General features: G+C 42.5%; 1 protein-coding gene across 1 annotated transcript in view; it reads left to right on the forward strand.

Annotated features, from left to right (window-relative positions):
• The window catches only part of STYK1 (serine/threonine/tyrosine kinase 1), a 74,812-nt gene that overhangs the window by 13,116 nt on the left and 34,731 nt on the right, over positions 1 to 26,965 (forward strand). Inside the window, exon 3 of the mRNA XM_053692799.1 lies at positions 20,787 to 20,883. Coding sequence (XP_053548774.1) covers positions 20,814 to 20,883 — 70 coding nt within the window. The 5' untranslated portion in view covers positions 20,787 to 20,813. The remainder of the gene's footprint in view (positions 1 to 20,786; positions 20,884 to 26,965) is intronic.

Here is a 26,965-nt window from a genome sequence, read left to right on the forward strand (position 1 = left end):
GCAATACCCAGGTCAGGTACTGAATGCGCTAAGTAGCACAGACCTGCACAAAGCAATACCCAGGTCAGGTACTGAATGTACTAAGTAGCACAGACTTGCACAAAGCAATACACAGGTCAGGTACTGAATGAACTTAGTAGCACAGACTTGCACAAATCAATACCCAGGTCAGGTACTGAATGCACTGAATAGCACAGACCTGCACAAAGCAATACCTAGGTCAGGTACTGAATGCACTAAGTAGCACAGACTTGCACAAAGCAATACCCAGGTCAGGTACTGAATGCACTAAGTAGCACAGACCAGTGGCGTCACTAGGGTTGGTGTCACCCGGTGCGGTAAGTTATGGTGTCACCCCCCCCAGAAAGCGCACACACACAAAAACACAGGCTTGCACAAAGCATTACCCAGGTCAGGTACTGAATGCACTAAGTAGCACAGACTTGCGCAAAGCATTACCCAGGTCAGGTACTGAATGCACTAAGTATCACAGACATGCGCAAAGCATTACCCAGGTCAGGTACTGAATGCACTAAGTAGCACAGACTTGCACAAAGCATTACCCAGGTCAGGTACTGAATGCATTAAATAGCACAGACTTGCACAAAGCATTACCCAGGTCAGGTACTGAATGCACTAAGTATCACAGACTTGACAAAGCATTACCCAGGTCAGGTACTGAATACACTAAGTAGCACAGACCTGCACAAAGCAATACCCAGGTCAGGTACTGAATGCACCAAGTAGCACAGACCTGCACAATTAAATACCCAGGTCAGGTACTGAATGCACTAAGTAGCACAGACTTGCGCAAAGCATTACCCAGGTCAGGTACTGAATGCACTAAGTATCACAGACATGCACAAAGCATTACCCAGGTCAGCTACTGAATGCACTAAGTAGCACAGACTTGCACAAAGCATTACCCAGGTCAGGTACTGAATACACTGAATAGCACAGACTTGCACAAAGCAATACCCAGGGCAGGTACTGAATGCACTAAGTAGCACAGACCGGCACAAAGCAATACCCAGGTCAGGTACTGAACGCACTAAGTAGCACAGACCTGCAAAAAACAATACCCAGGTCAGGTACTGAATGCACTAAGTAGCACAGACCTGCACAAATGAATATCCAGGTCAGGTACTGAATGCACTAAGTAGCACAGACTTGCACAAATAAATACCCAGGTCAGGTACTGAATGCACTAAGTAGCACAGACCTGCACAAAGCATTACCCAGGTCAGGTACTGAATGCACTAAGTAGCACAGACCTGCACAAAGCAATACCCAGGCCAGGTACTAAATGCACTGAATATCACAGACCTGCACAAAGCAATACCCAGGTCAGGTACTGAATGCACTAAGTAGCACAGACTTGCACAAAGCAATACCCAGGTCAGGTACTGAATGCACTAAGTAGCACAGACTTGCACAAAGCAATACACAGGTCAGGTACTGAATGCACTACGTAGCAGAGACCTGCACAAAGCAATACCCAGGTCAGATACTGAACGCACTAAGTAGCACAGACCTGCACAAAACAATACCCAGGTCAGGTACTGAACACACTAAGTAGCACAGACCTGCACAAAGCAATATCCAGGTCAGGTACTGAATGCACCAAGTAGCACAGACCTGCACAAATAAATACCCAGGTCAGGTACTAAATGCACTAAGTAGCACAGACCTGCACAAAGCAATACCCAGGTCAGGTACTGAATGCACTAAGTATCACAGACTTGCACAAAGCATTACCCAGGTCAGGTACTGAATGCACTAAGTAGCACAGACCTACACAAAGCAATACCCAGGTCAGGTACTGAATGCACTAAGTAGCACAGACTTGCAGAAAGCAATACCCAGGTCAGGCACTGAATGCACTAAGTAGCACAGACCTGCACAAAGCAATACCCAGGTCAGGTACTGAATGCACTAAGTAGCACAGCGTTGCACAAAGCAATACCTAGGTCAGGTACTGAATGCACTAAGTAGCACAGACCTGCACAAAGCAATACCCAGATGAATGCACTAAGTAGCACAGACTTGCACAAAGCAATACCCAGGTCATGTACTGAATGCACTAAGTAGCACAGACTTGCACAAAGCAATAACCAGATCAGGTACTGAATGCACTGAATAGCACAGACCTGCACAAAGCAATGGCCAGGTCAGGTACTGAATGCACTAAGTACCACAGACCTGCACAAAGCAATGGCCAGGTCAGGTACTGAATGCACTGAATAGCACAGACCTGCACAAAGCAATACCCAGGTCAGGTACTGAATGCACTGAATAGCACAGACCTGCACAAAGCAATACCTAGGTCAGGTACTGAATGCACTAAGTAGCACAGACCTCCACAAAACATTACCCAGGTCAGTTACTGAATGCACTAAGTATCACAGACTTGACAAAGCATTACCCAGGTCAGGTACTGAATACACTAAGTAGCACAGACCTGCACAAAGCAATACCCAGGCCAGGTACTGAATGCACTAAGTAGCACAGACCTGCACAAAGCAATAGCAAGGTCAGGTACTGAATGCACTGAATAGCACAGACCTGCACAAAACAATACCCAGGTCAGGTACTGAACGCACTAAGTAGCACAGACCTGCACAAATGAATATCCAGGTCAGGTACTGAATGCACTAAGTAGCAGAGACTTGCACAAATAAATACCCAGGTCAGGTACTGAATGCACTAAGTAGCACAGACCTGCACAAAGCCTTACCCAGGTCAGGTACTGAATGCACTAAGTAGCACAGACCTGCACAAAGCAATACCCAGGCCAGGTACTGAATGCACTGAATATCACAGACCTGCACAAAGCAATACCCAGGTCAGGTACTGAATGCACTAAGTAGCACAGACTTGCACAAAGCAATACCCAGGTCAGGTACTGAATGCACTAAGTAGCACATACTTGCACAAAGCAATACACAGGTCAGGTACTGAATGCACTAAGTAGCAGAGACCTGCACAAAGCAATACCCAGGTCAGATACTGAACGCACTAAGTAGCACAGACCTGCACAAAACAATACCCAGGTCAGGTACTGAACACACTAAGTAGCACAGACCTGCACAAAGCAATATCCAGGTCAGGTACTGAATGCACTAAGTAGCACAGACCTGCACAAATAAATACCCAGGTCAGGTACTAAATGCACTAAGTAGCACAGACCTGCACAAAGCAATACCCAGGTCAGGTACTGAATACACTAAGCAGCACAGACTTACAAAAAGCAAAACCCAGGCCAGGTACTGAATGCACTGAATATCACAGACCTGCACAAAGCAATACCCAGGTCAGGTACTGAATGCACTAAGTAGCACAGACTTGCACAAAGCAATACCCAGGTCAGGTACTGAATGCACTTAGTAGCACAGACTTGCACAAAGCAATACCCAGGTCAGGTACTGAATGCACGGAATAGCACAGACCTGCACAAAGCAATACCCAGGTCAGGTACTGAATGCACTAAGTAGCACAGACTTGCACAAAGCAATACCCAGGTCAGGTACTGAATGCACTAAGTAGCACAGACTTGCACAAAGCAGTACCCAGGTCAGGTACTGAATGCACTAAGTAGCACAGACCTGCACAAAGCAATACCCAGGTCAGGTACTGAATGCACTAAGTAGCACAGAGTTGCACAAAGCAATACCTAGGTCAGGTACTGAATGCACTAAGTAGCACAGACTTGCACAAAGCAATACCCAGATCAGGTCCTGAATGCACTAAGTAGCACAGACTTGCACAAAGCAATACCCAGGTCATGTACTGAATGCACTAAGTAGCACAGACTTGCACAAAGCAATACCCAGGTCAGGTACAGAATGCACTAAGTAGCACAGACCTGCACAAAGCAATACCCAGGTCAGTTACTGAATGCAATAAGTAGCACAGAGTTGCACAAAGCAATACCTAGGTCAGGTACTGAATGCACTAAGTAGCACAGACCTGCACAAAGCAATAGCCAGGTCAGGTACTGAATGCACTGAATAGCACAGACCTGCACAAAGCAATACCCAGGTCAGGTACTGAATGCACTAAGTAGCACAGACCTGCACAAAGCAATAGCCAGGTCAGGTACTGAATGCACTGAATAGCACAGACCTGCACAAAGCAATACCCAGGTCAGGTACTGAATGCACTAAGTAGCACAGACCTGCACAAAGCAATACCTAGGTCAGGTACTGAATGCACTAAGTAGCACAGACCTGCACAAAGCAATAACCAGGTCAGGTACTGAATGCACTAAGTAGCACAGACCTGCACAAAGCAATAACTAGGTCAGGTACTGAATGCACTAAGTAGCACAGACCTGCACAAAGCAATAACCAGGTCAGGTACTGAATGCACTTAGTAGCACAGACTTGCACAAAGCAATACCCAGGTCAGGTACTGAATGCACTGAATAGCACAGACCTGCACAAAGCAATACCCAGGTCAGGTACTGAATGCACTAAGTAGCACAGACTTGCACAAAGCAATACCCAGGTCAGGTACTGAATGCACTAAGTAGCACAGACTTGCAGAAAGCAATACCCAGGTCAGGCACTGAATGCACTAAGTAGCACAGACCTGCACAAAGCAATACCCAGGTCAGGTACTGAATGCACTAAGTAGCACAGCGTTGCACAAAGCAATACCTAGGTCAGGTACTGAATGCACTAAGTAGCACAGACCTGCACAAAGCAATACCCAGATGAATGCACTAAGTAGCACAGACTTGCACAAAGCAATACCCAGGTCATGTACTGAATGCACTAAGTAGCACAGACTTGCACAAAGCAATAACCAGATCAGGTACTGAATGCACTGAATAGCACAGACCTGCACAAAGCAATGGCCAGGTCAGGTACTGAATGCACTAAGTACCACAGACCTGCACAAAGCAATGGCCAGGTCAGGTACTGAATGCACTGAATAGCACAGACCTGCACAAAGCAATACCCAGGTCAGGTACTGAATGCACTGAATAGCACAGACCTGCACAAAGCAATACCTAGGTCAGGTACTGAATGCATTAAGTAGCACAGACCTCCACAAAACATTACCCAGGTCAGTTACTGAATGCACTAAGTCAGTGTTTTTCAACCAGTGTGCCGTGGCACACTAGTGTGCCGTGAGAGATCCTCAGGTGTGCCACGGCAGACTGACAACAGTGTGACATATTTTTTAAACTTTGCTTGTTTTTTACTCCCAGTGCAGGGGTAGTTTGTAGGAGGCATGGCATAACAGCACAATACATATAGTATGTGTGTATTTGTGTGTATGTGTATATATATATGCTGTATTAGGCTACAATGTGTGATTTTTTAAAAATTTTGGGATGGTGGTGTGCCACAGGATTTTTTAATGTAAAAAAGTGTGCCACGGCAAAAAAAAGGTTAAAAATCACTGCACTAAGTATCACAGACTTGACAAAGCATTACCCAGGTCAGGTACTGAATACACTAAGTAGCACAGACCTGCACAAAGCAATACCCAGGCCAGGTACTGAATGCACTAAGTAGCACAGACCTGCACAAAGCAATAGCCAGGTCAGGTACTGAATGCACTGAATAGCACAGACCTGCACAAAACAATACCCAGGTCAGGTACTGAACGCACTAAGTAGCACAGACCTGCACAAAACAATACCCAGGTCAGGTACTGAACGCACTAAGTAGCACAGACCTGCACAAATGAATATCCAGGTCAGGTACTGAATGCACTAAGTAGCAGAGACTTGCACAAATAAATACCAAGGTCAGGTACTGAATGCACTAAGTAGCACAGACCTGCACAAAGCCTTACCCAGGTCAGGTACTGAATGCACTAAGTAGCACAGACCTGCACAAAGCAATACCCAGGCCAGGTACTGAATGCACTGAATATCACAGACCTGCACAAAGCAATACCCAGGTCAGGTACTGAATGCACTACGTAGCACAGACTTGCACAAAGCAATACCCAGGTCAGGTACTGAATGCACTAAGTAGCACATACTTGCACAAAGCAATACACAGGTCAGGTACTGAATGCACTAAGTAGCAGAGACCTGCACAAAGCAATACCCAGGTCAGATACTGAACGCACTAAGTAGCACAGACCTGCACAAAACAATACCCAGGTCAGGTACTGAACACACTAAGTAGCACAGACCTGCACAAAGCAATATCCAGGTCAGGTACTGAATGCACTAAGTAGCACAGACCTGCACAAATAAATACCCAGGTCAGGTACTAAATGCACTAAGTAGCACAGACCTGCACAAAGCAATACCCAGGTCAGGTACTGAATGCACTAAGCAGCACAGACTTACAAAAAGCAAAACCCAGGCCAGGTACTGAATGCACTGAATATCACAGACCTGCACAAAGCAATACCCAGGTCAGGTACTGAATGCACTAAGTAGCACAGACTTGCACAAAGCAATACCCAGGTCAGGTACTGAATGCACTTAGTAGCACAGACTTGCACAAAGCAATACCCAGGTCAGGTACTGAATGCACGGAATAGCACAGACCTGCACAAAGCAATACCCAGGTCAGGTACTGAATGCACTAAGTAGCACAGACTTGCACAAAGCAATACCCAGGTCAGGTACTGAATGCACTAAGTAGCACAGACTTGCAGAAAGCAGTACCCAGGTCAGGTACTGAATGCACTAAGTAGCACAGACCTGCACAAAGCAATACCCAGGTCAGGTACTGAATGCACTAAGTAGCACAGAGTTGCACAAAGCAATACCTAGGTCAGGTACTGAATGCACTAAGTAGCACAGACTTGCACAAAGCAATACCCAGATCAGGTCCTGAATGCACTAAGTAGCACAGACTTGCACAAAGCAATACCCAGGTCATGTACTGAATGCACTAAGTAGCACAGACTTGCACAAAGCAATACCCAGGTCAGGTACAGAATGCACTAAGTAGCACAGACCTGCACAAAGCAATACCCAGGTCAGTTACTGAATGCAATAAGTAGCACAGAGTTGCACAAAGCAATACCTAGGTCAGGTACTGAATGCACTAAGTAGCACAGACCTGCACAAAGCAATAGCCAGGTCAGGTACTGAATGCACTGAATAGCACAGACCTGCACAAAGCAATACCCAGGTCAGGTACTGAATGCACTAAGTAGCACAGACCTGCACAAAGCAATAGCCAGGTCAGGTACTGAATGCACTGAATAGCACAGACCTGCACAAAGCAATACCCAGGTCAGGTACTGAATGCACTAAGTAGCACAGACCTGCACAAAGCAATACCTAGGTCAGGTACTGAATGCACTAAGTAGCACAGACCTGCACAAAGCAATAACCAGGTCAGGTACTGAATGCACTAAGTAGCACAGACCTGCACAAAGCAATAACCAGGTCAGGTACTGAATGCACTAAGTAGCACAGACCTGCACAAAGCAATAACCAGGTCAGGTACTGAATGCACTAAGTAGCACAGAGTTGCACAAAGCAATCCCCAGGTCAGGTACTGAATGCACTAAGTAGCACAGACTTGCACAAAGCAATAGCCAGGTCAGGTACTGAATGCACTAAGTAGCACAGACCTGCACAAATAAATACCCAGGTCAGGTACTGAATGCACTAAGTAGCACAGACCTGCACAAAGCAACACCCAGGTCAGGTACTGAATGCACTGAATAGCACATACTTGCACAAAGCAATACCCAGGTCAGATACTGAGTGCGCTCAATAGCACAGACCTGCACAAAGCAATAGCCAGGTCAGGTACTGAATGCACTAAGTAGCACAGACTTGCACAAAGCAATACCCAGGTCGGATACTGAATGCACTAAGTATCACAGACTTGCACAAAGCAATACCCAGGTCAGGTACTGAATGCACTGAATAGCACAGACTTGCACAAAGCAATACCCAGGTCAGGTAATGAATGCACTAAGTAGCACAGACCTGCACAAAGCAATACCCAGGTCAGGTACTAAATGCACTAATCTATAAAGAAGCAGAGAAGGTGCCACATAGCATAATTCCGTATGGTATAGAAAATATAAAATTGTAGCTCAAATGCACTCACGTGTAAGAAAGCACCAAGATGTGGTGCTGACTGGGCAGACCGGAACCTCAGAGTTGTCCGGTAAACTCTCCTCTCAGGCTAAGACTCCCAGAAGCCAAAATGGTGGTCACCAAAAAGGCTATGATGTTTAGATGTCAGGAAAGGCACTATTCCACCTCCAGCAGTTGGAGAGTTACTCCAAACAGGGATATCCAAAGAGAAGCAATGTAGCAAGTTTGTATAAATAAAAGTGTTTATTTAAACACATTAAAAACACAGCAACGCGTTTCTCAGTATCATGTACTGTTTCCTCAGGCTGAATAAAACTATACAAAACTTGCTACTTAATATACTCTATACTAACCAATGGTAATGGCTGTTTAACAAACACACCCTAGTTTCTCTTAATTGGTCACATGATTGTCAGATGTTTACAAATAGCATTCATGTCAAGTTTAAGTTGATAAAAAATATATCATGTAACTACTTCGATCCTACAAAATTTATTTATTTGTAGGATCGAAGTAGTTACATGATATACTTTTTATCAACTTAAACTTGACATGAATGCTATTTGTAAACATCTGACAATCATGTGACCAATTAAGAGAAAACTAGGGTGTGTTTGTTAAACAGCCATTACCATTGGTTAGTATAGAGCAGTGTTTTTCAACCAGTGTGCCGTGGCACACTAGTGTGCCGTGAGAGATCCTCAGGTGTGCCACGGCAGACTGACAACAGTGTGACATATTTTTTAAACTTTACTTGTTTTTTACTCCCAGTGCAGGGGTAGTTTGTAGGAGGCATGGCATAACAGCACAATACATACAGTATGTGTGTGTTTGTGTGTATGTGTATATATATATGCTGTATTAGGCTACAATGTGTGATTTTTTTTTAATTTTTGGATGGTGGTGTGCCACAGGATTTTTTAATGTAAAAAAGTGTGCCACGGCAAAAAAAGGTTAAAAATAACTGGTATAGAGTATATTAAGTAGCAAGTTTTGTATAGTTTTATTCAGCCTGAGGAAACAGTACATGATACTGAGAAAACCGTTGCTGTGTTTTTAACGTGTTTATACAAACTTGCTACATTGCTTCTCTTTGGATATCCCTGTTTGGAGTAACTCTCCAACTGCTGGAGGTGGAATAGTGCCTTTCCTGACATCTAAACATCATAGCCTCTTTGGTGACCACCATTTTGGCTTCTGGGAGTCTTAGCCTGAGAGTGGAGTTTACCGGACAACTCTGAGGTTCCGGTCTGCCCAGTCAGCACCACATCTTGGTGCTTTCTTACACGTGAGTGCATTTGAGCTACAATTGTATATTTGGTATACCATACGGAATTATGCTATGTGGCGCCTTCTCTGCTTCTTTATAGATTAACTCGTTGTGTGGATGGCCTTATACATCGAGGAGAGCTGCCTTACATCCCTATAACCATTGGGGATTTTTTTTTATTTTTTTGGACTTTTATTTGCCTATTGGGACATTATTACCTATACAGGTCTAATTCCTGTACTTTCTATATGCTTGTATGTTTATACATAAGTGATATTACATTCTGAAACTATATAATATACTAAGAATTGTGATTATCTTTAACTTTGTATTTTTAGTTACATTGCATATCTAGATAGCGCCCCTTTTTTACATTATATTGCATATTCCCTTTACTTGGGTGTATATATATATATATATAATATATATATATATATATATATATATATATATATATATATATATATATACTGAATGCACTAAGTAGCACAGAGTTGGACAATGCAATACCTAGGTCAGGTGCTGAATGCACTAAGTAGCACAGACCTGCACAAAGCAATAACCAGGTCAGGTTCTGAATGCACTGAATAGCACAGACCTGCACAAAGCAATACCCAGGTCATGTACTGAATGCACTAAGTAGCACAGACCTGCACAAAGCAATACCCAGGTCATGTACTGAATGCACTAAGTAGCACAGACCTGCACAAAGCAATACCTAGGCCAGGTACTGAATGCACTAAGTAGCACAGACCTGCACAAAGCAATACCCAGGTCAGGTACTGAATGCACTAAGTAGCACAGAGTTGCACAAAGCAATACCCAGGTCAGGTACTGAATGCACTAAGTAGCACAGACTTGCACAAAGCAATAGCCAGGTCAGGTACTGAATACAGTAAGTAGCACAGACCTGCACAAATAAATACCCAGGTCAGGTACTGAATGCACTAAGTAGCACAGACCTGCACAAAGCAATACCCAGGTCAGGTACTGAATGCACGGAATAGCACAGACTTGCACAAAGCAATACCCAGATCAGATACTGAGTGCGCTCAATAGCACAGACCTGCACAAAGCAATAGCCAGGTCATGTACTGAATGCACTAAGTAGCACAGACTTGCACAAAGCAATACCCAGGTCAGGTACTGAATGCACTAAGTTTCACAGACTTGCACAAAGCAATACCCAGGTCAGGTACTGAATGCAGTGAATAGCACAGACTTGCACAAAGCAATAGCCAGGTCAAGTACCTAATGCACTAAGTAACACAGACTTGCACAAAGCAAAACCCAGGTCAGGTACTGAATGCACTAAGTAGCACAGACTTGCACAAAGCAATACCCAGGTCAGGTACTGAATGCACTAAGTAGCACAGACTTGCACAAAGCAAAACCCAGGTCAGGTACTGAATGCACTAAGTATCACAGACTTGCACAAAGCAATACCCAGGTCAGGTACTGAATGCACTGAATAGCACAGACCTGCACAAAGCAATACCCAGGTCAGGTACTGAATGCACTGAATAGCACAGACCTGCAAAAAGCAATACCCAGGTCAGATACTGAATGCACTAAGTAGCACAGACCTGCACAAAGCAATACGCAGGTCAGGTACTGAATGCACTGAATAGCACAGACTTGCACAAGCAATACGCAGGTCAGGTACTGAATGCACTGAATAGCACAGACTTGCACAAGCAATACGCAGGTCAGGTACTGAATGCACTGAATAGCACAGACTTGCACAAAGCAATACCCAGGTCAGACTCACACATGATAAGGGCATATTTATAGGTCGAAGCTGCAGCTCTATGGGAGTAAATATGTAATAGCTGACCCTTTGTTGTGTAATGAATAAAATATAAGTGGTCAGCCAGAGGATAATTAGAAAATTGTCTCTTCTGCTTCTTTTGGAGATTCAAGACGTCCAGAAGAGTTTAGTTGTGGACACATGAGATGTTTATGTTGTAACAGGAACCTGCCTTCTGCATATTGTATGAGGTTTTGCCCTCCTCCTATACACCTTTATTTATTTATGGCTTTAGGTTCCAAATCTCTGCACGTTAGCAATAGGTGTGGCACCTTGTGACAGTTTGCAGACATCATTATACACACGTCACATTGTAACAAAACACCAGTCATCTCTCGGATGGCACATTGCAGCCCTCTCTTGTAATCAAGGGGTTAAAAGAGATGGCATTCATCTATTTTATATTGTAACTAACAACGCGTTTTGATACTTTACACTGAGATTATAATGTCACTGAGGTCGCGTTGTTGATAACAGACAGTGATTGTGGCAGCAGAACCTGTAAGCTGACAATGTAGCTGTGTAGTTTAGTGACAATAACATTTAGTGAAGTCATGTAATGTCACAGACAGGTGACACAGGAAGTGCTACTGATTTTATTATAGAAAGAAGTTTGCTGGACTGGTGAGGAGACCTGAGACTACGCTCTTATGGTAGCCAGCGAAGCACATAAGGATATAGATTTGTGGCAACATCCATAAATAATACAAATACTCTGTGTTGGGTCTTGATTAAAACATTAATGGGTTGATCATTATCTTTAGAAAAGCTTTTTAATGATTTATGTACAAATATCCTTTAGACCTTCAAGGGATAGTAACCCAAATGTTTTCTTTTATGATTCAGTTAGAGCAGCAATTTTAAGCATCTTTCTAATTTACTCCTATTATCAATTTTTTTCGTTCTCTTGGTATCTCTCCTTGAAAAAGCAGGAATGTAAGCTTAAGAGCCGGCCCATTTTTGGTTCAGCACCCTGGGTAGCGCTTGCTAATTGGTGGCTACATTTTCCCACTAATCAGCAAGAGCTACCCAGGTTCTGAACCGAAAAAGGGCCGGCTCCTAAGCTTACATTCCTGCTTTTCAAATAAAGATACCAAGAGTAGGAAGAAAAATTGATAATAGGAGTATATTAGAAAGTTGCTTAAAATTGCTGCTCTATCTGAATCAAGAAAAAAAAATGTGGGTTCAGTGTCCCTTTAACACTACATGGAGTGAAGAGTATTTACTAATAAGTACTGGGACTACTGCAGCAGACTGGGAAAAAAATATCGGCTAGGACCCTTCAATCCGGGAGCCACTTTTATTATTACAATAAATGTCTAAGCTGCAGAGTGCCAGGTACGTAAGTATCAATACAAGTTTATGTCATTAGGTTAAGGTAAGCTGATTAAAACCAGAGAGACAAGGCTTTTTCTAAGGAGCCCTGACGCGCGTTTCACAAGAACGCTTTCTCAGAGTTCTAGTAGCCTGGTGTAGTCTAGTAGCCTGTTGTGTTCTAGTAGCTTGTTGTCTTCTAGTAGATTGTTGTGTTCTAGTAGCCTGATGTGTTCTAGTAGCCTGATGTGTTCTAGTAGCTTGTTGTGTTCTAGTAGCTTGATGTGTTCTAGTAGCCTGGTGTGTTCTAGTAGCCTGGTGTGTTCTAGTAATCAGGTGTGTTCTAGTAGCCTGGTGTGTTCTAGTAATCAGGTGTGTTCTAGTAGCCTGGTGTGTTCTAGTAGCCTGGTGTGTTCTAGTAATCAGGTGTGTTCTAGTAGCCTGGTGTGTTCTAGTAGTCTGGTGTGTTCTAGTAGCCTGGTGTGTTCTAGTAGCCTGGTGCGTTCTAGTATCCTGGTGCGTTCTAGTATCCTGGTGCGTTCTAGTAGCCTGGTGTGTTCTAGTAGCCTGGTGTGTTCTAGTAATCAGGTGTGTTCTAGTAGCCTAGTGTGTTCTAGTAATCAGGTGTGTTCTAGTAGCCTGGTGTGTTCTAGTAGCCGTGCGTTCTAGTAGCCTGGTGTGTTCTAGTAGCCTGGTGTGTTCTGCTAGTGTGGTGTGTTCTAGTAGCCTGGTGTGTTCTAGTAGCCGTGCGTTCTAGTAGCCTGGTGTGTTCTAGTAGCCTGGTGTGTTCTGCTAGTGTGGTGCGTTCTTGTAGCCTGGTGTGTTCTAAAAGCCTGGTGCGTTCTAGTAGCCTAGTGTGTTCTAATAACCAAGTGTGTTCTAAATGCTTTGTGTGTTCTAATAGCCTGGTGTGTTCTAAAAGCCTGGTGCGTTCTAGTAGCCTAGTGTGTTCTAATAGCCAAGTGTGTTCTAAATGCTTTGTGTGTTCTAATAGCCTGGTGTGTTCTAATAGCCTGGTGTGTTCTAATAGCCTGTTGTGTTCTAGTAGCCTGGTGTGTTCGTATAGCCTGGTGTGATCGTATAGCCTGCTGTGATCGTATAGCCTTGTGTGTTCTAGTAGCCTGGTGCGTTCTAGTAGCCTGGTGCGTCCTAATAGCCTGGTGTGTTCTAGTAGCCTGGTGTGTTCTAGTAATCAGGTGTGTTCTAGTAGCCTAGTGTGTTCTAGTAATCAGGTGTGTTCTAGTAGCCTGGTGTGTTCTAGTAGCCTGGTGCGTTCTAATAGCCTGGTGTGTTCTGCTAGTGTGGTGTGTTCTAGTAGCCTGGTGTGTTCTGCTAGTGTGGTGCGTTCTTGTAGCCTGGTGTGTTCTAGTAGCCTGGTGTGTTCTAGTAACCTGGTGTGTTCTAATAGCCTGGTGTGTTCTAGTAGCCTGGTGCGTTCTAGTAGCCTGGTGTGTTCTAATAGCCTGGTGCATTCAAATAGCCTGCTGTGTTCTAGTAGCCTGGTGCATTCTAATAGCCTGCTGTGTTCTAGTAGCCTGGTGTGTTCTAGTAGCCTGGTGTGTTCTAATAGCCTGGTGTGTTCTTGTAGGCTGGTGTGTTCTAGTAGCCTGGTGTGTTCTAGTAGCCTGGTGTGTTCTAGTAGCCTGCTGTGTTCTAGTAGCCTGGTGTGTTCTAGTAGCCTGGTGTGTTCTGCTAGTGTGGTGTGTTCTAGTAGCCTGGTGCGTTCTAATAGCCTGGTGTGTTCTAATAGCCTGGTGTGTTCTAGTAGCCTGGTGCGTTCTTGTAACCTGGTGTGTTCTAGCTTTGTTACCTATGGTTCTAGCTGTGTTACCTACTGTTCTAGCTGTGTAACCTACTGTTCTGTGTTACCTACTGTTCTAGCTGTGTAACCTACTGTTCTGTATTACCTACTGTTCTGTGTTACCTACTGTTCTAGCTGTGTTACCTACTGTTCTAGCTGTGTTACCTAGTGTTCTAGATGTGTAACTTACTGTTCTAGCTGTGTAACCTACTGTTCTGTGTTACCAACTGTTCTAGCTGTGTTACCTACTGTTCTAGCTGTGTTACCTATTGTTCTAGCTTTGTTACCTATGGTTCTAGCTGTGTTACCTACTGTTCTAGCTGTGTTACCTAGTGTTCTAGCTGTGTAACCTACTGTTCTAGCTGTGTAACCTACTGTTCTGTGTAACCTACTGTTCTAGCTGTGTAACCTACTGTTCTGTGTAACCTACTGTTCTAGCTGTGTAACCTATTGTTCTAGCTGTGTAACCTATTGTTCTAGCTGTGTAACCTATTATTCTACCTGTGTAACTTATTGTTCTAGATGTGTAACTTATTGTTCTAGCTGTATAACCTACTGTTCTGTGTTACCTACTGTTCTAGCTGTGTAACCTACTGTTCTGTGTTACCTACTGTTCTAGCTGTGTAACCTATTGTTCTAGCTGTGTAACCTATTGGTCTAGCTGTGTAACTTACTGTTCTAGCTGTATAACCTACTGTTCTAGCTGTGTAACCTATTGTTCTAGCTGTGTAACCTATTGTTCTAGCTGTGTAACCTATTATTCTAGCTGTGTAACTTATTGTTCTAGATGTGTAACTTATATTTCTAGCTGTGTAACCTACTGTTCTGTGTTACCTACTGTTCTAGCTGTGTAACCTACTGTTCTAGCTGTACCTATTGTTCTAGCTTTGTTACCTATGGTTCTAGCTGTGTAACTTATTGTTCTAGCTGTGTAACCTATTGTTCTAGCATTGTAACTTATTATTCTACCTGTGTAACCTACTGTCCTAGCTGTGTTCCCTATTCTTCTCACTGTGTTACCTACTGTTCTAGCAGTGTAACTTATTGTTCTTGCTGTGTAACCTACTGTTCTAGGAGTGTAAGTTATTGTTCTAGCTGTGTTGCCTATTGTTCTAGCCATGTAACCTACTGTTCTGTGTAACCTACTGTTCTAGCTGTGTAACCCACTGTTCTGTGTAACCTACTGTTCTAGCTGTGTAACCTACTGTTCTAGCTGTGTAACTTATTGTTCTAGCTGTGTAACCTACTGTTCTAGCTGTGTAACCTACTGTTCTAGCTGTGTAACTTATTGTTCTAGCTGTGTAACCTACTGTTCTAGCTGTGTAACATATTGTTCTATCAGTGTAAACTACTGTTCTAGCTGTGTAACCTACTGTTCTAACTGTGTAACCTACTGTTCTAGCTGTGTAACCTACTGTTCTAGCTGTGTAACCTATTGATCTAGCTGTGTAACCTATTGTTCTAGCTGTGTAACCTATTATTCTAGCTGTGTAACTTATTGTTCTAGATGTGTAACTTATTGTTCTAGATGTGTAACCTACTGTTCTAGATGTGTAACCTACTGTTCTAGCTGTGTTACCTATTGTTCTAGCTGTGTAACCTACTGTTCTGTGTTACCTACTGTTCTAGCTGTGTAACCTACTTGTTCTAGCTGTGTAACCTACTGTTCTAGCTGTGTAACCTACTGTTCTAGCTGTGTAACCTACTGTTCTAGCTGTGTAACATATTGTTCTAGCTGTGTAACCTAATGTTCTAGCTGTGTTACTTATTGTTCTAGCTGTGTAACCTACTGTTCTAGGTGTGTTACTTATTGTTCTAGCTGTGTAACCTAATGTTCTAGCTTTGTTACCTATTGGTCTAGCTGTGTAACCTACTGTTCTAGCTGTGTTACCTACTGTTCTAGCTGTGTAACCTACTGTTCTAGCTGTGTAACCTACTGTTCTGTGTTACCTACTGTTCTAGCTGTGTAACCTACTGTTCTAGCTGTGTTACCTACTGTTCTAGCCTTGTATCCTACTGTTCTAGCTGTGTTACTTATTGTTCGAGCTGTGTAACCTAATGTTCTAGCTTTGTTACCTATTGGTCTAGCTGTGTAACCTATTGGTCTAGCTGTGTTACCTACTGTTCTAGCTGTGTTACTTACTGTTCTAGCTGTGTTACCTACTGTTCTAGCTTTGTAACCCACTGTTCTGTGTTACCTACTGTTCTAGCTGTGTTACCTACTGTTCTAGCTGTGTAACCTACTGTTCTGTGTTACCTACTGTTCTAGCTGTGTAACCTACTGTTCTAGCTATGTAACCTACTGTTCTAGCTGTGTTACCTACTGTTCTGTGTTACCTACTGTTCTAGCTGTGTAACCTACTGTTCTAGCTGTGTAACCTACTGTTCTAGCTGTGTTACCTACTGTTCTAGCTGTGTAACCTACTGTTCTTGCTGTGTAACCTACTGTTCTAGCTGTGTTACCTACTGTTCTAGCTGTGTAACCTACTGTTCTTGCTGTGTAACCTATTGGTCTAGCTGTGTAACCTACTGTTCTATCTGTGTAACCTATTGTTCTAGCTGTGTTGCCAATTGTTCTTGCTGTGTAACATATTGTTCTAGCTGTGTAACCTATTCGTCTTGCTGTGTAACATATTGGTCTAGCTGTGTAACCTACTTTTCTAGCTGTGTAACCTATTGTTCTAGCTGTGTAACCTATTGTTCTATCTGTGTTACCTACTGTTCTAGATGTGTAACCTATTGTTCTAGCTGTGTAACCTATTGTTCTAGCTGTGTTACCTATTGTTCTAGCTGTGTAACCTACTGTTCTGTGTTACCTACTGTTCTATCTGTGTTACCTACTGTTCTAGCTGTGTAACCTACTGTTCTAGCTGTGTAACCTACTGTTCTAGCTGTGTTACCTACTGTTCTAGCTGTGTAACCTATTGGTCTAGCTGTGTAACCTATTGGTCTAGCTGTGTAACCTACTGTTCTAGCTGTGTAACCTATTGGTCTAGCTGTGTAACCTATTGGTCTAGCTGTGTTACCTACTGTTCTAGCTGTGTAACTTATTGTTCTAGCTGTGTAACCTATAATTCTAGCTATGTTACCTTTTGTTCTAGCTGTGTAACCTATTGTTCTAGCTGTGTAACCTACTGTTCTAGCTGTGTTACCTACTGTTCTAGCTGTGTTACCTACTGTTCTAGCTGTGTAACCTATTGGTCTAGCTGTGTAACCTATTGGTCTAGCTGTGTAACCTACTGGTCTAGCTGTGTAACCTACTGGTCTAGCTGTGTAACCTATTGTTCTAGCTGTGTAACCTACTGTTCTAGCTGTGTAACCTACTGTTCTAGCTGTGTAACTTATTGTTCTAGCTGTGTAACCTATAATTCTAGCTATGTTACCTTTTGTTCTAGCTGTGTAACCTATTGTTCTAGCTGTGTAACCTACTGTTCTAGCTGTGTTACCTACTGTTCTAGCTGTGTAACCTACTGTTCTAGCTGTGTTACCTACTGTTCTAGCTGTGTAACCTATTGGTCTAGCTGTGTAACCTACTGGTCTAGCTGTGTAACCTACTGGTCTAGCTGTGTAACCTATTGTTCTAGCTGTGTAACCTACTGTTCTAGCTGTGTAACCTACTGTTCTAGCTGTGTAACCTATAATTCTAGCTATGTTACCTTTTGTTCTAGCTGTGTAACCTATTGTTCTAGCTGTGTAACCTATTGTTCTAGCTGTGTAACCTACTGTTCTAGCTGTGTAACCTATTCGTCTAGCTGTGTAACTTATTGTTCTAGCTGTGTAACCTATTGTTCTAGCTGTGTAACCTATTCGTCTAGCTGTGTAACGTATTGTTCTAGCTGTGTAACTTATTGTTCTAGCTGTGTAACCTATTGTTCTAGCTGTGTAACCTACTGTTCTATCTGTGTAACTTATTGTTCTAGCTGTGTAACCTATTGTTCTAGCTGTGTAACCTATTGGTCTAGCTGTGTAACTTACTGTTCTAGCTGTGTAACCTATTGTTCTAGCTGTGTAACCTACTCTTCTAGCTGTGTAACCTACTCTTCTAGCTGTGTAACCTATTGTTCTAGCTGTGTAACCTATTGTTCTAGCTGTGTAACTTATTGTTCTAGCTGTGTAACCTATTGTTCTAGCTGTGTAACCTATTGTTCTAGCTGTGTAACTTATTCGTCTAGCTGTTTTACCTACTGTTACTATTGGTCTAAAAGAAGCTACTCCCAGATTATAACTGGGCCATAGATCAAGCCATCGAGCTGTTGTTCATTCCTGACAGATTGTTTTTTTTTCTGTTTGTATTAGCTCTTACTTGTATTTAACCACCTCCACTTTATCCTTTGAATAATGATCTCTTGCTGTAACTGCCCCTGTGTGCGGCTCTAAACCATAAAACTGCCCCTGTGTGCGGCTCTAAACCATATAACTGCTCCTGTGTGTGGCTCTAAGCAATAAAACTGCCCCTGTGTGTGGCTCTAAGCAATAAAACTGCCCCTGTGTGTGGCTCTAAGCAATAAAACTGCCCCTGTGTGCGGCTCTATGCAATAAAACTGCCCCTGTGTGTGACTCTAAGCCATATAACTGCCCCTGTGTGCAACTCTAAGCCATATAACTGCCCCTGTGTGCGACTCTAAGCAATATAACTGTTCCTGTGTGCGGCTCTAAGCCATATAACTGCCCCTGTGTGTGGCTCTCAACCATATAACTGCCCCTGTGTTCAGCTCTAAGCCATATAACTGCCCCTGTGTGCAGCTCTAAGCCATATAACTGCCCCTGTGTGCAGCTCTAAGCTATATAACTGCCCCTGTGTGCAGCTCTAAGCCATATAACTGCCCCTGTGTTTAGCTCTAAGCCATATAACTGCCCCTGTTTGCAGCTCTAAACCATATAACTGCCCCTGTGTGCAGCTCTAAGCCATATAACTGCCCCTGTGTTTAGCTCTAAGCCATATCACTGCCCCTGTGTGCAGCTCTAAACCATATAACTGCCCCTGTGTGCAGCTCTAAGCCACATAACTGCCCCTGTGTTTAGCTCTAAGCCATATCACTGCCCCTGTGTGCAGCTCTAAGCCATATAACTGCCCCTGTGTGCAACTCTAAGCCATATAACTGCCCAGGGCCAGACTGGAAATAAAAAGCAGCCCTGAAATTTTTTTCATGGAGTCAGTAGAATTCACACACCATATTTTTCTCAAAGGGGATTACTGGAATACTCCTTCCCAATAATTAAAAAAAAAATTATATATATATATTAGTTTGTACTAAACAAAAGTTCCAAACATTTGTTACATAGGCACCCTACAACCCTACTGCATCTATTAATCACATCTTTACATTGTAGCTTTCCAGTCCTAGCGGCTGCAGCCGAAGAGAAAATCTCCTGGTATCCCGGCAGGTCAATCCAGCCTTTAATTGTCCCTGTGTGCGTCTCTAAGCCATATAACTGCCCCTGTGTGTGGCTCTAAGCCATATAACTGCCCCTGTGTGCAGCTCTAAGCCATATAACTGCCCCTGTGTGCAGCTCTAAGCCATATAACTGCCCCTGTGTGCGTCTCTAAGCCATATAACTGCCACTGTGTGTGGCTCTAAGCCATATAACTGCCCCTGTGTGCAGCTCTAAGCCACATAACTGCCCCTGTTTGTGACATATGAGCTGTATATCTGCCCCTGTGTGGGACTTCAGGCTATAAAAGTATGCGTGTTACTGAGAGCTGATAATCTACCGCTGTTTGTCTATGATCTGTAAATTTGCATTGTGTGCAAGTGTTTGCTTTATAATTGCCCTTGTGGGACTATGGGCTGTATATAGGTCTTGGTTGTGACTATGGGCTGTATATAGGTCCTGGGTGTGACTATGGGCTGTATATGTGTCCTGGGTGTGACTATGGGCTGTATATAGGTCATGGGTGTGACTATGGGCCTTATATAGGTCATGGGTGTGACTATGGGCCATATATAGGTCATGGGTGTGACTATGGGCCATATATAGGTCATGGGTGTGACTATGGGCTGTATATAGGTCATGGGTGTGACTATGGGGCATATATAGGTCATGGGTGTGACTATGGGCCGTATATAGGTCTTGAGTGTGAATATGGGCTGTATATAGGTCCTGGGTGTGACAATGGGCTGTATATAGGACATGGGTGTGACTATGGGCTGTATATACTGTATGTCCTAGGTGTGACTATGAGCTGTATATATGTCCTAGGTGTTATTACTAACTATATACTTGCCTGTGTGTGACTACAAGCAATGTAGTGGAATTAATGCTATATATATATATATATATATATATATATATATATATATATACACACTGGTGTGTTGTGTTATAGACAGTTTACCTAAGGGGCAGTATCTGATGATTAAGCAAGGATGACACCAATACTGTACTGCTGATTGTTCATGCTAGTTTTGTGAAATGTTGATTGAGCTTCCTGCATGTCTAAAATAGCAACACAGAGTAACTTGCAGTAACCTTGTATTTGAAAAGGTTGTTTCATTGCTGCTCAGTCTACAAGAAGGTGATAGCTAATATAACTCTTGTGTTTATACAGATTGTATCCAATAGCTGCGTATCAGCAATGGGTGACACAGTCCTGCGGCCCCCAACTCGCTCACTGTTGGAATGTGACAGCACCGACCAACTATGTAGTAAGTACTTACTCAACCTCCTCACTCTTCTGTCTTATGTCTCCTCACTCTCTCTACTGTAAGTACTCCTTACTCTACATCATGTCTCCTCACTCTCTATTGTAAGGACTCCTTACTCTACATCATGTCTCCTCACTCTCTCTACTGTAAGTACTCCTTACTCTACATCATGTCTCCTCACTCTCTATTGTAAGGACTCCTTACTCTACATCATGTGTCCTCACTCTCTCTACTGTAAGTACTCCTTACTCTACATCATGTCTCCTCACTCTCTTTTATAAGGACTCCTTACTCTACATCATGTCTCCTCACTCTCTACTGTAAGTACTCCTTACTTTCCTTCATGTCTCCTCACTCTCTACTGTAAGTATTCCTATCCTTACTTTACTTCATGTCTCCTCACTCTCTATTGTAAGGACTCCTTACTCTACATCATGTCTCCTCACTCTCTACTGTAAGTACTCCTTACTTTTCTTCATGTCTCCTCACTCTCTACTGTAAGGACTCCTTACTCTACATCATGTCTCCTCACTCTCTACTGTAAGTACTCCTTACTCTACATCTTGTCTCCTCACTCTCTACGTTAAGTACTCCTTACTCTACATCATGTCTCCTCACTCTCTACGGTAAGTACTCCTTACTCTACATCATGTATCCTCACTCTCTACGGTAAGTACTCCTTACTCTACATCATGTCGCCTCACTCTCTACTGTAAGTACTCCTTAATCTACATCATTCTCCTCACTCTACTGTAAGTACTCCTTAATCTACATCATGTCTGCTCACTCTCTACTGTAAGTACTCTTTACTCTACATCATGTCTCCTCACTTTCTTCTGTATGTACTCCTTACTTTCCTTCATTTCTCATTATTCTCTACTGTAAGTACTCCTTACTCTACATCATGGCCTCTAGTTATCAAGCCGTCGACTTTCTTGCATTCGACGGCACTGATACGCTCGCCTAACATCGCCTAACATCGCCGCCGCGGACCTGAATACGTTCGCCAAATTTATCAAGAAAGCTGTAAAAAAGCTGTGCACCAAGTACGGTGCGATGAGCAGCGGACTGCTGTTAACTAACAGTCATCGATCTCGCTGCTCTTCGGCTTATTCACAGCTTTCTTGCTATACTGTCACTAAGCACCCACACTATACTATACTGTTTTACCCCCTAAACCGCCTCTCCCAGAGCCCCCCGCAACTAAATAAAGTTATTAACCCCTAAACCGCTGCTCCCGGACCCCGCCGCCACCTACATTATACCTATTAACCCCAAATCTACTGCCCCCTATACCGCCGCCACCTACATAAAGTTATTAACCCCTATCCTGCCGATCCCGGACCCTGCCGCAACTAAATAAATTGTTTAACCCCTAAACCGCCGCTCCCGGAGCCCACCGCCACCTACATTATATTTATTAACCCCTAATCTGCCCCTTCCCTACACCGCCACCACTATAATAAACATATTAACCCCTAAACCTAAGTCTAACCCTAACCCTAACACCCCCCCTAACTTAAATATAATTTAAAATAATCGAAATAAAATTACTAAAATTAAATCAATTATTCCTATTTAAAACTAAATACTTACCTGTAAAATAAACCATAAGATAGCTACAATATAACTAATAGTTACATTCTAGCTAGCTTAGTGTTTATTTTTATTTTACAGGCAAGTTTGTATTTATTTTAGCTAGGTACAATAGTTATTAAATAGTTATTAACTAGCTAAGTTACAATTACACCTAACACTACACTATCATTAAAATAATTAAATAAATTAACTACAATTAAATAAAACTAATTACAATTAAATAAAAAAGTACAAAACCCCCCACTAAATTACAGAAAATAAAAAAATAATTACAAGATTTTTAAACTAATTACACCTAATCTAATCCCCCCCTAATAAAATAAAAAAGCTCCCCAAATTAATAAAAATCCCTACCCTATACTAAATTACAAATAGCCCTTTAAAAGGGCTTTTTGCGGGGCATTGCCCCAAAGTAATCAGCTCTTTTACCTGTGAAAAAAATACAATACCCCCCTAACATTAAAACCCACCACCCACACACCCAACCCTACTCTAAAACCTACCCAATCCCCCCTTAAAAAAACCTAACACTAACCCCTTGAAGATCACCCTACCTTGAGCCGTCTTCACCCAGCGGGGCACAAGTGGACCTCCAGAGGGGCAGAAGTCTTCATCCAGGCGGCATCTTCTATCTTCATCCATCTGGAGCGGAGCGTGTCCATCTTCAAGCCAGCCGACGCGGAGCATCCTCTTCTTCCGACGACTCCCGACGAATGAAGGTTCCTTTAAATGACGTCATCCAAGATGGCGTCCCTTGAATTCCGATTGGCTGATAGGATTCTATCAGCCAATCGGAATTAGGGTAGGAAAAATCCTATTGGCTGATGCAATCAGCCAATAGGATTGAAGTTCAATCCTATTGGCTGATCCAATCAATATAATGCGAGCTAAATTCTAAGCCAATAGGATTTTTCCTACCCTAATTCTGATTGGCTGATAGAATGTGGGAGTGTGGATGGTGGGTTTTAATGTTGGGGGGGTATTGTATTTTTTTTTACAGGTAAAAGAGCTGATTACTTTGGGGCAATGCCCCTCAAAAAGCCCTTTTAAGGGCTATTTGTAATTTAGTATAGGGTAGGGATTTTTGATTATTTTGGGGGGCTTTTTTTATTTTTTTAGGGGGATTAGATTAGGTGTAATTAGTTTAAAATTCTTGTAATTATTTTTTTATTTTCTGTAATTTAGTGTTTGGTTTTTTTTGTTAGTTAATTTTATTTAATTGTAATTAGTTTTATTTAATTGTAGTTAATTTATTTAATTATTTTAATGGTAGTGTAGTGTTAGGTGTAATTGTAACTTAGGTTAGGTTTTATTTTACAGGTAAATTTGTATTTATTTTAGCTAGGTAGTTATTAAATAGTTAATAACTATTTAATAACTATTCTACCTAGTTAAAATAAATACAAACTTGCCTGTAAAATAAAAATAAATCCTAAGATAGCTACAATGTAACTATTAGTTATATTGTAGCTATCTTAGGGTTTATTTTACAGGTAAGTAGTTTTAAATAGGAATAATTTAGTTAATTATAGTAATATTTATTTAGAGTTATTTAAATTATATTTAAATTAGTGGGTGTTAGGTTTAGGGTTAGACTTTGGTTTAGGGGTTAATATGTTTTTTATAGTGCCGGCGGTGTAGGGGGGGCAGATTAGGGGTTAATATATATAATGTATGTGGCGGTGGGCTCCGGGAGCGGCAGTTTAGGGGTTAATCAATTTATTTAATTGTGGCAGGGTCCGGGATCGGCAGGATAGAGGTTAATAACTTTATGTAGGTGGCGGCGGTATAGGGGGCGGAGGGGTTAATAGGTATAATGTAGGTGGCGGCGGGGTCCGGGAGCGGAGGCTTAGGGGTTAATACATTTATAAGAGTTGCAGTGGGGTCCGGGAGCGGCGGTTTAAGGGTTAATAAGTTTATTGAGTTGCGGCGGGGTTCAGGAGCGGCAGTTTAGGGGTTAATAAGTATAATGTAGGTGGTGGCGGTGTAGGGGGGACAGATTAGGGGTGTTTAGACTCGGGGTACATGTTAGGGTGTTAGGTGTAGACGTTACCATAGGAATCAATGGGATATCAGGCAGCAGCGAACATAAGCTTTCGCTGCTGTCGGACTCCCATTGATTCCTATGGCATCCGCCGCCTCCAGGGCGGCGGATTGAAAACCAGGTACGCTGGGGCGGAAAAGTGGCGAGCGTACCTGGTAGTTCTTTGATAACTTTCAAAAGTAGTCAGATTGTGCCGAACTTGCGTTCGGAACATCTGGAGTGACGTAACCATCAATCTGTGTCGGACTGAGGAATTCCAGCGTAATTGCGGTTGACAGCTTGATAAATAGAGGCCCATGTCTCTTCAATCTACTGTAAGTACTCCTTACTCTACATCATGTCTCCTCACTCTCTACTGTAAGTACTCCTTAATCCACATCATGTCTCCTCACTCTACTGTAAGTACTCCTTACTCTACATTATGTCTCCTCACTCTCTTCTGTAAGTACTCCTTACTCTACATCATGTCTCCTCACTCTCTACTGTAAGTAATCCTTAATCTACATCATGTCTCCTCACTCTCTACTGTAAGTAATCCTTACTCTACATCATGTCTCCTCACTATCTACTGTAAGTACTCCTTACTCTACATCATGTCTCCTCACTCTCTACTGTAAGTAATCCTTACTCTACATCATGTCTCCTCACTCTCTACTGTAAGTACTCCTTACTCTACATCATGTCTCCTTACTCTACTGTAAGTAATCCTTACTCTACATCATGTCTCCTCACTATCTACTGTAAGTACTCCTTACTCTACATCATGTCTCCTCACTCTCTACTGTAAGTACTCCTTACTCTACATCATGTCTCCTCACTCTCTACTGTAAGTACTCCTTACTCTACATCATGTCTCCTCACTCTCTACTGTAAGTACTCCTTACTCTACATCAGTGATTTGCAACCTTTTTTTTGCCGTGGCACACTTTTTTACATTAAAAAATCCTGTGGCACACCACCATCCCAAAATTTTACAAAATCACACATTGTAGCCTAATACAGGATATATATACAGTGTATATATATATATATATATATATATATATATATATATATATACACACTGTACTGTGCTGTCATGCCATGCCTCCTACAAACTATACATGACATATTGACATTCATTCACAAACAATCATAATGATTGTCTGTGAATGAATGTCAATGTCATGGTTGTAAATGATGCCTGATGAGCCTGTCACATACCTCCCAATATTTCAAAATTTGAAAGAGGGACACCCCGCACTGTTGTCAGTCTGCCGTGGCACACCTGAGGATCTCTCACGGCACACTAGTGTGCCATGGCACACTGGTTGAAAAACACTGCTCTACATCATGTATCCTCACTCTCTACTGTAAGTACTTCTTACTCTACATCATGTAGCCTCACTCTCTACTGTAAGTACTCCTTACTCTACATCATGTCTCCTCACTCTACTGTAAGTACTCCTTACTCTACATCATGTCTCTTCAGTCTACTGTAAGTACTCCTCTCCTTCATGTCTCCTCACTCTCTACAGTAAGTACTCCTTTAACTACATAATGTCTCCTCGCTCTCTACTGTAAGTACTCCTTACTCTACATCATGTCTCCTCACTCTACTGTAAGTGCTCCTTACTCTACATCATGTCTCCTCACTCTACTGTAAGTACTCCTTACTCTACATCATGTCTCTTCAGTCTACTGTAAGTACTCCTCTCCTTCATGTCTCCTCACTCTCTACAGTAAGTACTCCTTTAACTACATAATGTCTCCTCGCTCTCTACTGTAAGTACTCCTTACTCTACATCATGTATCCTCACTCTCTACTGTAAGTACACCTTACTCTACATCATGTCTCCTCACTCTACTGTAAGTACTCCTTACTCTATATCATGTCTCCTCACTCCCTACTGTAAGTACTCCTTACTCTACATCATGTCTCCTCACTCTACTGTCAGTACTCCTTACTCTACATCATGTCTCCTCATCTACTGTAAGTACTACTTACTCTACATCATGTCTACTCACTTTCTTCTGTATGTACTCCTTACTTTCCTTCATCATGACTCTTCAGTCTACTGTAAGTACTCCTTACTCTACATCATGTCCCTCACTCTATTGTAAGTAAACCTAACTCTCCATCATGTCTCCTCACTCCCTACTGTAAGTACTCCTTACTCTACATCATGTCTCCTCACTCTACTGTAAGTTTTCCTTCCTTACTCTACATCATGTCCCTCACTCTATTGTAAGTAAACCTAACTCTCCATCATGTCTCCTCACTCCCTACTGTAAGTACTCCTTACTCTACATCATGTCTCCTCACTCTACTGTAAGTACTCCTTCCTTACTCTACATCATGTCCCTCACTCTATTGTAAGTAAACCTAACTCTACATCATGTTTCCTCAGTCTACTTATGCATGCAAAGGGAATACAAAAAGGGGACAATGCATGTGTT

Source organism: Bombina bombina, chromosome 9 (assembly GCF_027579735.1).
Source record: "Bombina bombina isolate aBomBom1 chromosome 9, aBomBom1.pri, whole genome shotgun sequence".
NCBI classification, from domain to species: Eukaryota; Metazoa; Chordata; class Amphibia; order Anura; family Bombinatoridae; genus Bombina; species Bombina bombina.